Source organism: Physeter macrocephalus, chromosome 2 (assembly GCF_002837175.3).
Source record: "Physeter macrocephalus isolate SW-GA chromosome 2, ASM283717v5, whole genome shotgun sequence".
In the NCBI taxonomy this organism is placed as follows: domain Eukaryota; kingdom Metazoa; phylum Chordata; class Mammalia; order Artiodactyla; family Physeteridae; genus Physeter; species Physeter macrocephalus.
In genome coordinates, this window is record NC_041215.1 from 40,661,140 (window position 1) to 40,674,864 (window position 13,725).

The following is a 13,725-nucleotide window of genomic DNA, read 5'->3' on the forward strand; positions in this document are numbered from 1 at the left end:
ACGTTTATAGACGCTGCAGTAGAACTAAAACCACACGTAGACGTTTTCTTCACTCATCCACTAAGAAAACAGAAGTAGGAATCTCACTTTCCCACAAAGACACTCCTTTTTTCCTTCTTCATTAATACCTTTTCCCCTAACGCCCTATTATATACCTAGACATACAGAGAAGACTAACATTCTCAAGGTGCACAGATCAAGGCAGCCCTCACTTTGCACTGTCCACATACATACAAATTTCAGTCACCACAGCTGAGTTAAATAACACCAGTCTCCTAACATGGCTCAAATTTCAGTTACTGTGATAAATTAATTATAAATAACTGCATAAAGTACAAAATTCGCCGCTAGCCCATGTCAGTCCAAAAATCACTATGTAAATCATAAATATGCACCTGATCAGTGGGCAATCACATCCCTTCTTTCAAAGGCTACTGGTGACCTGGCGTTGGGCATCGGTTATTCAGTTCATGTAGAGACAGCAAAGCGGGTTACTTGTCTCTGTCTCCCAGTGATAAACCCATGTAAAAATGGATAATCTAAAGAGCGAGCTAGCCAAAAAGTTAAAAGTGTAGCAAAGAAACAAAAAGGGACAGTGCTGGAAGTGAAATTCAAATTGAACATAAACTGAGTTATAGAAGAAATAGTTGACTATGGAAATATTGACACTTCTACTGTTTGAGAGACCCCAGATATGCAGGGAAAGGAATTTAGAGAAGGTGAATTTATCAACATAAATGATGAAAGTGGCTGCAACAAGAAGGATGAAGATGTCTGAGGAAGTGATGCTGGCGAAAAACTTCTCAATACAGGCACTCCTGGGAGATATTTCACATCACTGAAAGTGCAAAGGACAAGTGGAAGTGGATTCAGACTTAGAAAGAATTATGACCACTTGCCAAGGTAAGAAAAAATGTTCACTCTGTAACTTAACCTATATGACAAGGAGACAAGCACTGTTCACAAATTACCTGTGATAAGTTTTCACAAAGAAATAAAACACTTTAATTCTCAATGTTTCTAACGTTTGGAATTACAGGATACTGAATCAGCATTAGTTTTACTATTTTTTCATCTCCCTATATATTTACAAGAGAAAGCATCAGAAATTTTAAAGTTTTGATGAAAAATTTAAAGGCCATGGAAACAAACATAATTTTCCCACTGACTATCAAGAGCACTTTGTACGGTTTCAGACTGCACGGTTATCTTTACAGCCCTGCACAGCTGTGCATGTGAGGGCTGCCTGTATTTTATTGAGAAAACAAACAAGTAAATAAGGTAAAAGAGATCAACAGAAATATGGACAGCCTGCTCCAGGGACAGAGGAATGAGAACACATGGGATTCAAGTTTGCAGGATGATGGCTCAGACCGCGAAGGAAATGATAGGGCTCGACCTTTCAGAAAGGGCCATGGCAAAGGCTTGAAAGATGGAAGCACAACTAAACTCACTGTAAAACAAAGTCAACAAAGTCCAATAAGGTACTGTCATTAGTGGAAAGAGCACTGGTCTAGGAGCCAAGTTCTTCCTTTGCCGCTTATGACATGTGTGATCTTAGACACCTGAAACTCTGAGAAAGGAACATGTATCTGTCCTAATTATTCATCGTCGTGAAATTTTAAAAATGAGATATTTCAGTGCAAAGCATTAAAATCTGGAAAATTCAAATTTACGGTTTGGACCATTCTCTCTAGTTGCTTCTTTCTCTACTTCTTGTAGTGGTTAAAAAAAAAAAATCTTTGAATGTTATAGTACAGTGGTTACCCATTATAACTGAAGTAACGCTCTCATACTTAATCTGCCTTTTATCAGGGATAATTTTTTATTTGCATTTCATTTGGATCTGGCAAGTCTAGATGAAATGAATTTTGCTGGGGCAAGAGCTATTGGCTCAAATATGATCAGGTAGGAAGAAAAACATGATTTTGGAAATTATCCATTTTAGAAGGTTTCCAATATAAAAAATGACACTAAAATATTTGAAACACTGTCCTCTCCCCTCAATCACCTAAAATGAGGTTTCTAACTGGAAAACTGTAACAGTCTTTAATTAATAAAATAATATAAAAATGACACATTTCTATTTATTTAATTTGTTCTAAGTTCAGTCACTATTTATGAAACATAGTTCTATGTAGCAGAAAGGAGAAATTACCGATATAGTAATCTGTATAGCATAAAAATTTATAGTCATAAGATTTTGTTTGGAAATGAACCTCTCTATAGAATGTTCAAGAACACCCTTGACTTAACTGAAAACTACCCACATTCACTGTTCAGAAAACTCAATATTTCTTTTATGACTATTACAATTGGCATCCAAGTCAAAAAAGGTTTATTGTTTTTTTCTAATTATAAGAGCAATACATGCTCATTGTCATGATTTCAGACAATTTAAAAAAAGGACACGGACTTCCCTGGTGGCACAGTGGTTAAGAATCCGCCTGCCAATGCAGCGGACACAGGTTTGAGCCCTGGTCAGGGACGATCCCACATGCTGTGGAGCAACAGCCCGTGTGCCACAACTACTGAGCCCGTGTGCTGCAACTACTGAGCCCACGTGCTGCAACTACTGAAGCCCACGCACCTAGAGCCTGTGCTCCGCAACAAGAGAAGCCCGTGCACCGGAACGAAGAGTAGCCCCTGCTCGCCGCAACTAGAGAAAGCCAGGGCACGGCAACAAAGACCCAATGAAGCAAAAAAAAAAAAAAAAAAAAAAAAAGAACATGGAACCAAGTAATAAATACCAGTAATTCCACTACCCAGATGAAAGACTGCTAACATTTTTTATCATGTTTCTAGATTTTTAAAATATATTTACATAACTCATATTTTTTAAATGGATAAAACAAACATATGAAAGTATAATATGCATTTTTAAATTGAATATAGTTGATTTAGTTTCAGGTATACAATAAAGTGATTCAGTTACAAATATATACATATATTTTCAGATTTTTTCCATTACAGATCATTATAAGATATTGAATATAGTTCCCTGTGCTATACAGTAGGTCTTTGTTCTTTATCATAGTGTATATCTGTTAATCCCATACTCCTAACTTATCCCTCCCTGCCCCTTTCCCCTTTGGTAGCCATAAGTTTGTTTTCTTTCTTTCTTTCTTTTTTATGGCTGCACCGCGCGGCTTGCGGGATCTTAGTTCCCTGTCCAGGGATCGAACCTGTGCCCTCGGCAGTGGAAGTGTGGAGTCCTAACCACTGGACTGCCAGGGAATTCCCATAAGTTTGTTTTCTATGTCTGGGAGTATGTTTCTGTTTTGTAAATGAATTCATTTGCATTTTTTTAGGTTCCACAAATAAGTGGTATCATATGGTATCTGACTTTCTCTGTCTGACTTACTTCACTTAGTATGATAATCTCTAGGTCCATCCATGTTGCTGCAAACGGCATCATTTCATTCTTTTTTAGGGCTGAGTAGTATTCCATTGTCAAATATGCACTTTTCATAATACTATATCTTATGAAAATATTTCCATACTTATATATGCTACATCATCTATCATTTTAAGAGCTGCAAAGCAATGCATAACTTATTTAATCAATTCCAATGATGTACATTTTGATTTTCCCTCCAATTTTTAAGTTTCACAAACAATATTACAGCGAACGTCCTTGTGTACCCTTTGTTCCAACTGTTTCATTAGAGGTAATTCCTAAAAGTGGAATCGTCAGGTAAAAGACATATTTAATTAAAAATAAGTTTTACTTAAAATTTTCGTTTTTGGGAAAGCTATACACCACCACACAGTTTAGAGAGCTGACTAGGTCCATAAGATTATTATGATTAGAAACCATTTCTTATGTTCTCCCCTATCTTCTCCCCCTCTTTTGAGGCATCTTCTTTCAACATTTTAGCTACATCTTTTGTATTTACCTCAGTATCTCTAAATAACGTTCCAATTTTATTTTTTAGTTTTTACTTCAGACGTTATCTAACTTTCAACTTGCTAGATGAGAACTTAGCAATCGTTCATCTCCTAATCTGCACTGCCAAACACACATACACTTCCCAATACATACTGAACAAATAATTTTGGACTATTTCCCCCATCTTTCACATGTGTAGTAGGTTCAGTAGTCATTTTATACATCACATCCCTGTCTTGTCACCTCTGATCACAAGGGATTTGTTTAAAAGAGGACATCTGGTCCAAGCTGGATCTATGAAGGGTTTGCTTCCCAGAAGTCTGTAAGTTGGATTGAGGGGCCTAATGAGTCTGGGCTGCTGAGCTGGTAACATACAAACCCTGAAGTTGCTAGTGGTCACCTCACCCCACATGGACTGAGGGGCTGAATGGTGGTAGCTACACAGTTTCTATTTAGTACAGATTTTGGAGTCACAATCATTTCTGCAGGTAGAGTGTGTCTGCGGTGCTAATGTTACAGGACTTGGCTTGAAGCTGCTACTAAGTACACTTTTCATTTAGAATGTATTTTATTTGGAGTAGCTTGAGAAATGAAGCTAATTCAGTGTACAAACTGGTTTGCACTGAGAGACAAGAATGGAACAGTCACATAAAAAGAAACAGATGAGGGCTTCCCTGGTGGCGCAGTGGTTGCGCGTCCGCCTGCCGATGCAGGGGAACCGGGTTCGCGCGCCGGTCTGGGAGGATCCCACATGCCGCGGAGCGGCTGGGCCCGTAAGCCATGGCCGCTGAGCCTGCGCATCCGGAGCCTGTGCTCCGCAACGGGAGAGGCCGCAGCAGAGGGAGGCCCGCATACCACAAAAAAAAAAAAAAAAAAAGAAAAAGAAACAGATGAAAAATAGAGTCCTAATGATTTTTCAAGTTCTTTTTAGAAGTCTGAGTGCATTCCTGTCCTTGGGTTTTGTGACACACCTCTACAGCTGTACGATAAATTCTGTATTTACGGTTAAGCCAGGGGTATTCCAGGAGTTCCCTGTTATTTGCAACCAACAAAGTCCTTAAAAACCAGAACTAAAACCATGTAACATGATATCCTTGATCAATCTTGACTGCAATCTTCAAATCAACTGTGAGGTTGCTGCAAAGCACCAGACCCCATAACTAGCCTCTTCCCTCAGGCTGCAGGTTCCTGCCTCTCCCAGGACACAGAGATGGTTGAATGACAATGGGTGCTGGCTCCAAGCCCTTAGAGACCTTTTAGGTAAGAGAAATGCAGTTAAACAGGGGAGACAACAACAGAAATGGGGGTCTGAAAGCAATATGTGTGATACACAGGATCAATCAAGACGACACACCCACAAGTTAGCAAGAATTGTCCTTACGAGCAGGAAGTTCATGGGTGCTGAACCTGAAGGAGGGGGCACAGGGGGTTCATCCTCATGGGTACATGCAGTCTTTTCTCTACTTTTGCTTAGACTGTTCATAATAAAGAACTTAAAATACATATTTTAAACAGAAAGTAGACAAACAGAACGTAGGTTAAACAATTCTAAATGAAAACAGAAGCCAACAAAAAAAGCAAACAAACAAAAACTATACCTCTGTCTACATTTTGCTGTTTAAAGGGGTTATTTTCATAGAATCTAGCTTCTTTGTAAAAACAAGGATTTTAAAAACTGTTATAGATAGGGAATAAATAAAAATTAACTTCCCAGCAATTAAAGAGATTCAGCCAACATCATGTGCTACTTGACAAATTAAATGATTCATTTTACTCCTTTATTTATACTAATAAAAATACGCATGTATTCTCGAAGCTAGGATTCACTGGGAAGGCTGCTGACTCACAGGTGTTCCTGGCGCAACTCGGGACACGATCACAGGCATCTTCTGGTCACATCCTCCCTTCAAAACAGTGCAAATCGAGTATCAGTCAGTATTGCCAACACAGAAACACCTTAATTTAAAAACTGAGTACAATATAAATTCTAAGTTACCTTTACATTGAATCCAAACCTTCCATTTTCATCAGGTTTCATTCTGATTAGGACAAGATTATCATGTGGAATACCACCATTAGGCTTTAAAAGACAAAAATAAATAACTTGTCACGCTCTTCATTTATAGCCTATCCTTCAGATATACATGAAGCATGCTTCCTGTATGTTGATATTATCTAAAGTATATAAAGAATCATAATTTACATTTCTCTCATGCCTTACCTGCATGCTAGACTGTAAGTGCCAAGAGCAACAGGGGCTTTATTAATTACCTGAGTAGTTAATTTCAGGGTCTCTAGAACGTGGCTCAAAGCTCTGCACAGAGCAAACACTCATAAGTATTTACATGAATTCATCTTACGTCCCCTCTGCTTTTTAAAAACAGCCTCACTAAGATACAACTCACACACTATACTTCACCCATTCAAAGCGTATAACTCAGTAATTTCTACCATAGTCACAGAGCTGTAAGAACATCACGACTATTTTTTTTTTTTTTTTGGAGGCAGCATTTGATTTGGTTGAAACTAAGATGAATTCAGAGATTGCAATTCTCTGGTTTGAAGCAGCAGATGAAATCACAGAGGAAAAAGTTGACAGGCATGTCAATGACCTGTTAAAATGCTACTCTTTGATTTTACAACCTTTTCTTCATCCCCCAAAGAAACCCTGTGTCCATGAGCGGTCACCCCCATCCCCAAGTCCTAGTCAACCCTTCATCTACTTCCTCCCTATATACTTGACTATTCTGGACATTTCATATATATGAAATTATACAGTATATGTCATTTGTTGCAGGCTTCTTTCACTTAACATGTTCTATGCCTGCTCGTTGGGGGTAAGTAGCTGGCTAATTCTTATTTGGCCTTTGAGACACAGGTCGGAGATGACCATTTCTAGGAAGTCTTCCCTTAACTCCACAGCTGAATTAGTTATTTTTATATACTTATGAATGCCCATAGTCACTTCTAATTATAGAGCTTGTTCAGTTCTCAGTCCCCACCTTCCTCGACTCACCAGTAGCATCTGACACAGCTGGTTACTCTCTCTGTGGCTGCCTTCTCATCAGCCAGTTGACTAGTTTTTTTCCTACCTTTTGGTCTGCATTTTTCAGTTTCCTTTGCTGGTTTCTTTCAACTCCCTCATGTTTACAGTTTGGAGGACTAAGGCTCCATTTCTAGAACCTCTTATTCTGGTATCTGTACACACTACACTTCCTGTCTCATGGTTTCAAATACTGTCTACATGCCATCAACTCTCAACATTATACCTTCAGCTTCGACCTCTCCCTTCAACTCCAGAGTCCAAACGGACTCCCACTAGACATATCAACGCATCCCAGCTGAGCTCCTGACATTCCACCCACCCCTGTTCTACCTGTAGCCTCTCCATGTCAGCAAATGGGAACTTCATCCTCCTGTTTGTTCAGGCCCAAAACCTTGCTGTTACCCTTGCTGTTACTCCTCTCTCTCTGGTCTTCCACAGCCAACTCCTCAGCAGAGCAGGTCAGCTCTACTCTAAAACCACCCAGAACACAGCTGTGTCTCAGCCCTTCCACTGGCACCACCTTGCTCCCACCACCGCTGCTTCTTGGGGCCCTGCAACACCTCACAGCCAGCTTCTCCGCTGCCACCGTGCTTTCGGTCCACTGCCAACATATGAGCCACAGTGAAACCGTTAAAACTTAAGTGACATCACGTTCCTTCTCTCCTTAGGTATGTCCGTTTGCTTCCAATCTCACTCAGGGTTGAAAAACGAAACGTTCACAAGACCAGGCTCTTAGGATCCGGCCCTCTGCTGTCCCCTGTCCTTCTCGTTTGTTCATTCTGCCCTGTCCTCGCTGACCCCCTTGGTGTCCCCTGACCACATCAGCCACACCCTGCCTTGGCACCTGCTATTCCCTCGGCTTACCTGCTCTCACGCCCGGTATCCATGTGGCTTATCACCAATCTCATCCCTGGCTCACACTATCTAGAACTGGAACACTCTGCTCTGGAAATTCCCTAGCCCTTTTCTGCTCTGTCTCTTTAGCAGTTATACTATCTAATATGCTATATACTTAAATTACATATTTTGTTTACTGTTTGTCTCACCCTTATCCTCAGAATACAAGTTTCTTGCAGGCAGAGTTTTTAATTTTTAATTTTACTCTGTTATATACCCAGAGCCTATAACAATAGGTACTCAATAAGTCATTTCTGCATGAAGGAAAAAGCAAACTAGACTATAAATTATTTAATAGCAGGGACCACATCTGATTTGTCTTCATACTCCCACTACCTCCTGAAGTACCTGGCACACAAAAAGACCTCAGTAACTATGAACCGATGAATGAGCGATGCCTAAGAATCACCACGCAGGTGGCACTAAAGTTGTCATTCATTTTGGGTAAGGATTTTGATATCTTTTTGATGCGTCTGTGGGGCCATAAGTGTGGGAGAATAGAGTGGCTGCCTCTTGTTTTTCAATTTTAGAAAACGTGGGAGGGCTATGGGTGAAAAACAAGAGGGGAAGAGTGCAATGGCCAGCAGAGACTTCTGGCACTGCCAGCACCTGCTGTGGGACTTCCTCTCCCTGCATCTTATTTTATTCCTGGATGTCCCTTTAAGTTTCCTGAAATACACTCATATTTCTGTCTGTCATTATACATCTTCATGAACACAGTGTATCCTTAAAATTTATTAACAATCTCACCTTTGGTTCATCTACTTGAAAAAGCAATGAAAATTCATAAATCAGGGGATTCTAAGAATTTACCATTTTGTTTAGTACAAAGTGCTAAAGCAACTCACGAATATATTTTGAAGAACAGAGTAATTATATATTCTGGAGACCTGTACTCAATTTCAAAAGGTTCAGGAAAATGATAAATGATAAAGTCTCGGCACCCAGTCAATTATGTAATAAAATTAATGGTATTTAATGGATTATTAGCATTTGTTCTGGAAATGTGTGTTTTGTAAGACAGAAATCAACAAATTTGTCAAAAATTAACTTCTAGAGCAATGAACGTTTTATAAATATGATAAAAGGAAATTCCACAATTGGGCTATATGGTGGCACAATTCATGAGCAAACACATGATGAAAAAGAGAAAGCACTATAACATAATTTACAGATAAAACAGGCTATGTTACAAAAAATATTTCATTTACAATTAAACATTTTCAAAGAAATGTGAGAATATTTGAAGAAACTACTTACAGTAGCTTTTTCAGAGGAAGATGGAACATCAAATGTTTCATTAATATGGTTTTCCAGATCTTGTTGAGAATGTGAAAAATGAATTTGGTTCCAACTGTTTTTCTTTGATTGTTTGGGTGGTAAAGCTGGAGGCTGCCCATCTCCAGGGGTCTCTTGTGATCTAGATAGAAAAAAAGAGAAAAAATAAATATTTTGGAAGTTGTCTTACAGAATTATTATTTTATTTATTTTTTAAAGTAATGGTAGAATTTTATTTTTTAAATTAATTTTTATTGGAGTATAGTTGCTTTACAACGTTTTGTTAGTTTCTACTGTAAAATGAATCAGCTATACGTATACATATATCCCCTCTTTTATGGATCTCCTTCCCATGTAGGTCACCGCAGAGCACTGAGTAGACATCCCTGTGCTATACAGTAGGTTCTCATTAGTTCTCTATTTTATACATAGAATCAGTAGTGTATATATGTCAATTCCAATCTTCCAATTCCTCCCAGCCTAGAATTATTATTTTATTACGATGTCTAATAGGAGACAAGCTTTAAATACCATGTTTATTTGCAAGTGCCACTGTTTAATGAAATCTTCCTTAACTTTGAAGTTTAAAGTAACAAATCTAATTTCCTACTTTATCAAATCTGTAAACAATTCACATATAATAAAATATACTTTTAAGGGTATCTCTATGAAGATATTTATTAATCTACCATAAAAACCCCTTTCTAAGGTTTTCAGCAGTCATGTGGGCAGGCAGGGAGAAATTAGAGCTGAGAGCCGAGCTGCTCCAAGACAAAACAGCCGGTACCATCCAGAGAGCTCACGGGGTTGCCCGTTTTATTTACAGGTCAAACACAACTCACGGAAGTGATGAACACAACGAGGAAGAGGGCTGAGCTCACTGAGGAGGCAACACCGGATGCGTACGTAAGTCGGAAAACCCAATTTCAGGGGAAGGGGCTAAAAATCAACAGACGCTAGAGAGCATAACGTCAGGCCCTAGCAGCAGGAGCTGATCTGACCAGCTAGGTCTGACAGGGCAACTTCAAGGTAGACGTAGCTTTTAAGAACCAGCACCCTCACTCCCTCTTGCGAGAGCACCGGAATCACAACTAACTGCTGAACAATCATTGACAGGAAGACATTGGAACTCACCAGACACTGGAACTCACCAAAAAAGATACCCAACAACCAAAGAAAAAGGAGAAGCTGCAGTGAGATGGTATGAGGGGTGCAATCACAGTAAAATCAAATCCCATAACTGGTGGGTGAGTGACTCACAAACTGGAGAACACTTATACCACAGAAGTCCACCCACTGGAGTGAAGGTTCTGAGCCCCACGTCAGGCTTCCCAACCTGGGGGTCCGGCAACAGGAGGAGGAATTCCCAGAGAATCAGACTTTGAAGGCTAGCGGGATTTGACTGCAGGACTTTCACAGGACTGGGGGAAACAGAGACTCCGCTCTTGGAGGGCGCACACAAAGTAGTGTGCGCATCAGGACCCAGGGGAAGGAGCAGTGACCCCAGAGGAGACTGAACCAGACCTACCTGCTGGTGTTGGAGGGTCTCTGCAGAGGCGGGGGTGGCTGTGGCTCACCGTGAGGACAAGGACACTGGCAGCAGAAGTTCTGGGAAGTACTCCTTGGTGTGAGCCCTCCCAGAGTCCACCATTAGCCCCACCAAAGAGCCCGGGTAGGCTCCAGTGTTGGGTCGCCTCAGGCCAAACAACGAACAGGGAGGGAACCCAGCCTCACCGATCAGCAGACAAGCGGATTCAAGTTTTACTGAGCTCTGCCCACCAGAGCAACAGCCAGCTCTACCCACCACCAGTCCCTCCCATCAGGAAACTTGCACAAGCCTCTTAGATAGCCTCATCCACCAGAAGCAAGAAGAACTACAGTCCTGCAGCCTGTGGAACAAAAACCACATTCACAGAAAGACAGACAAGATGAAAAGGCAGAGGGCTATGTACCAGATGAAGGAATAAGATAAAACCCCAGAAAAACAACTAAATGAAGTGGAGACAGGCAGCCTTCCAGAAAAAGAATAAACAATAATGATAGTGAAGATGATCCAGGACCTCGGAAAAACAATGGAAGCAAAGATCAAGAAGATGCAAGAAATGTTTAACAAAGACCTAGAAGAATTAAAGAACAAACAAACAGAGATGAACAATACAATAACTGAAATGAAAACTACACTAGTAGGAATCAATAGCAGAATAAGTGAGACAAAGAACAGGCAAGTGACCTGGAAGACAGAATGGTGGAATTCACTGCTGCAGAACAGAATAAAGAAAAAGCAATGAAAAGAAATGAAGACAGCCTAAGAGACCTCTGGGACAACATTAAACGCAACAACATTCGCATTATAGGGGTCCCAGAAGGAGAACAGAGAGAGAAAGGACCCGAGAAAATATGTGAAAAGATTATAGTCAAAAACTTCCCTAAAATGGGAAAGGAAATAGCCACCCAAGTCCAGGAAGCGCAGAGAGTCCCATACGGGATAAAGCCAAGGAGAAACACGCTGAGACACATAGTAAGCAAATTGGCAAAAATTAAAGACAAAGAAAAATTATTGAAAGAAGCAAGGGAAAAACGACAAATAACATACAAGGGAACTCCCATAAGGTTAACAGCTGATTTCTCAGCAGAAACTCTACAAGCTAGAATGGAGTGGCATGACATATTTAAAGTGATGAAAGGGAAGAACCTACAACCAAGATTACTCTAACCGTCAAGGATCTCATTCAGCTTAGACGGGGAGAAATCTAAAGCTTTACAGACAAGCAAAAGCTAAGAGAATTCAGCACCACCAAACCAGCTCTACAACAAAGCTAAAGGAACTCCTCTAAGTGGGAAACACGAGAAGAAAAGGACCTACAAAAACAAACTCCAAACAATTAAGAAAATGGTAATAGGAACATACATATCGATAAAGAATGTTACAAGAGACAAGGAAGGACACTACATAATGATCAAGGGATCAATCCAAGAAGAAGATATAACAATTATAAATATATATGCACCCAACATAGGAGCACCTCAATACATAAGGCAACTGCTAACAGCTATAAAAGAGGAAATCGACACTAACACAATAATAGTGGGGGACTTTAACACCTCACTTACACCAATGGACAGATAATCCAAACAAAAATTTAATAAGGAAACACAAACTTTAAATGACACAATAGTCCAGATAGATTTAATTGATAAGACATTCTATCCAAAAAGAGCAGATTACACTTTCTTCTCAAGTGCACATGGAACATTCTTGAGGACAGATCACATCTTGGGTCACAAATCAAGCCTCAGTAAATTTAAGAAAATTGAAATCATATCAAGCATCTTTTCTGACCACAACGCTATGAGATTAGAAATGAATTACAGGGGAAAAAAAGTTAAAAACACACTTGGAGGCTAAACAATACGTTACTAAATAACCAAGAGATCACTGAAGAAATCAAAGAGGAAATCAAAAAATACCTAAAGACAAATGACAATGAAAACACGATGATCCAAAAGCTATGGGGTGCAGCAAAAGCAGTTCTAAGAGGGAAGTTGATAGCAATACAAGCTTACCTCAAGAAATGAGAAAAATCTCAACTAAACAATCCAACCTTACACCTAAAGGAACTAGAGAAAGAAGAACAAACAAAACCCAAAGTTAGCAGAAGGAAAGAAATCATAAAGATCAGATCAGAAATAAATGAAAAAGAAACAAAGAAAACAATAGCAAAGATCAATAAAACTAAAAGTTGGCTCTTTGAGAAGATAAACAAAATTGACAAACCATTAGCCAAACACATCAAGAAAAAGAGGGTGAGGACTCAAATCAATAAAATTAGAAATGAAAAAGGAGAAGTTAAAACAGACACCGCAGAAACACAAAGCATCCTAAGAGACTACTACAAGCAACTCTACGCCAATAAAATGGACAACCTGGAAGAAGTGGACAAAATCTTAAAAAGGATAACCTTCCAAGACTGAACCAAGAAGAAATAGAAAATATGAACAGATCAATCACAAGTAATGAAATTGAAACTGTGATTAAAAATATTCCAAGAAACAAAAGTCCAGGACCAGATGGCTTCACAGGTGAATTTTATCAAACATTCAGAGAAGAGCTAACACCCACCCTTCTCAAAGTCTTCCAAAAAATTGCAGAGGAAGGCACACTCCCAAACTCATTCTATGAGGCCACCATCACCCTGGTACCAAAACCAGACAAAGATACTACAAAAAAAGAAAATTACGGACCAATATCATTGATGAAAATCCTCAACAAAATACTAGCACACAGAATCCAACAACACACTAAAAGGATCATACACCATGATCAAGTGGGGTTATCCCAGGGATGCAAGGATTCGTCAGTAAATGCAAATCAATCAATGTGATACACCATATTAACAAACTGAAGAAGAAAAACCATATGATCATCTCAATAGATGCAGAAAAAGCCTTTGGCAACATTCAACACCCATTTATGATAAAAACTCTCTAGAAAGTGGGCACAGAGGGAACCTACCTCAACATAATAAAGGCCATATACAACAAACCCACAGCAAACATCATTCTCAATGGTGAAAAACTGAAAGCATTTCCTCTAAGATCAGGAACAAGACAA

The 13,725-nt window shown here is 39.5% G+C and overlaps 1 protein-coding gene across 9 annotated transcripts in view; it reads right to left on the reverse strand.

The window, feature by feature from the left end:
• PTPN4 (protein tyrosine phosphatase non-receptor type 4) overlaps positions 1–13,725 on the reverse strand; it is a 190,166-nt gene that overhangs the window by 31,388 nt on the left and 145,053 nt on the right. For all 9 annotated transcript variants that reach the window (XM_055087461.1, XM_055087462.1, XM_055087463.1 and 6 more), the window contains exons 16-18: positions 9,096–9,255; positions 5,889–5,972; positions 5,740–5,796 (exon numbers count right to left, since the gene is read on the reverse strand). In XM_055087461.1, the coding sequence (XP_054943436.1) occupies positions 5,740–5,796; positions 5,889–5,972; positions 9,096–9,255 (301 nt within the window). The remainder of the gene's footprint in view (positions 1–5,739; positions 5,797–5,888; positions 5,973–9,095; positions 9,256–13,725) is intronic.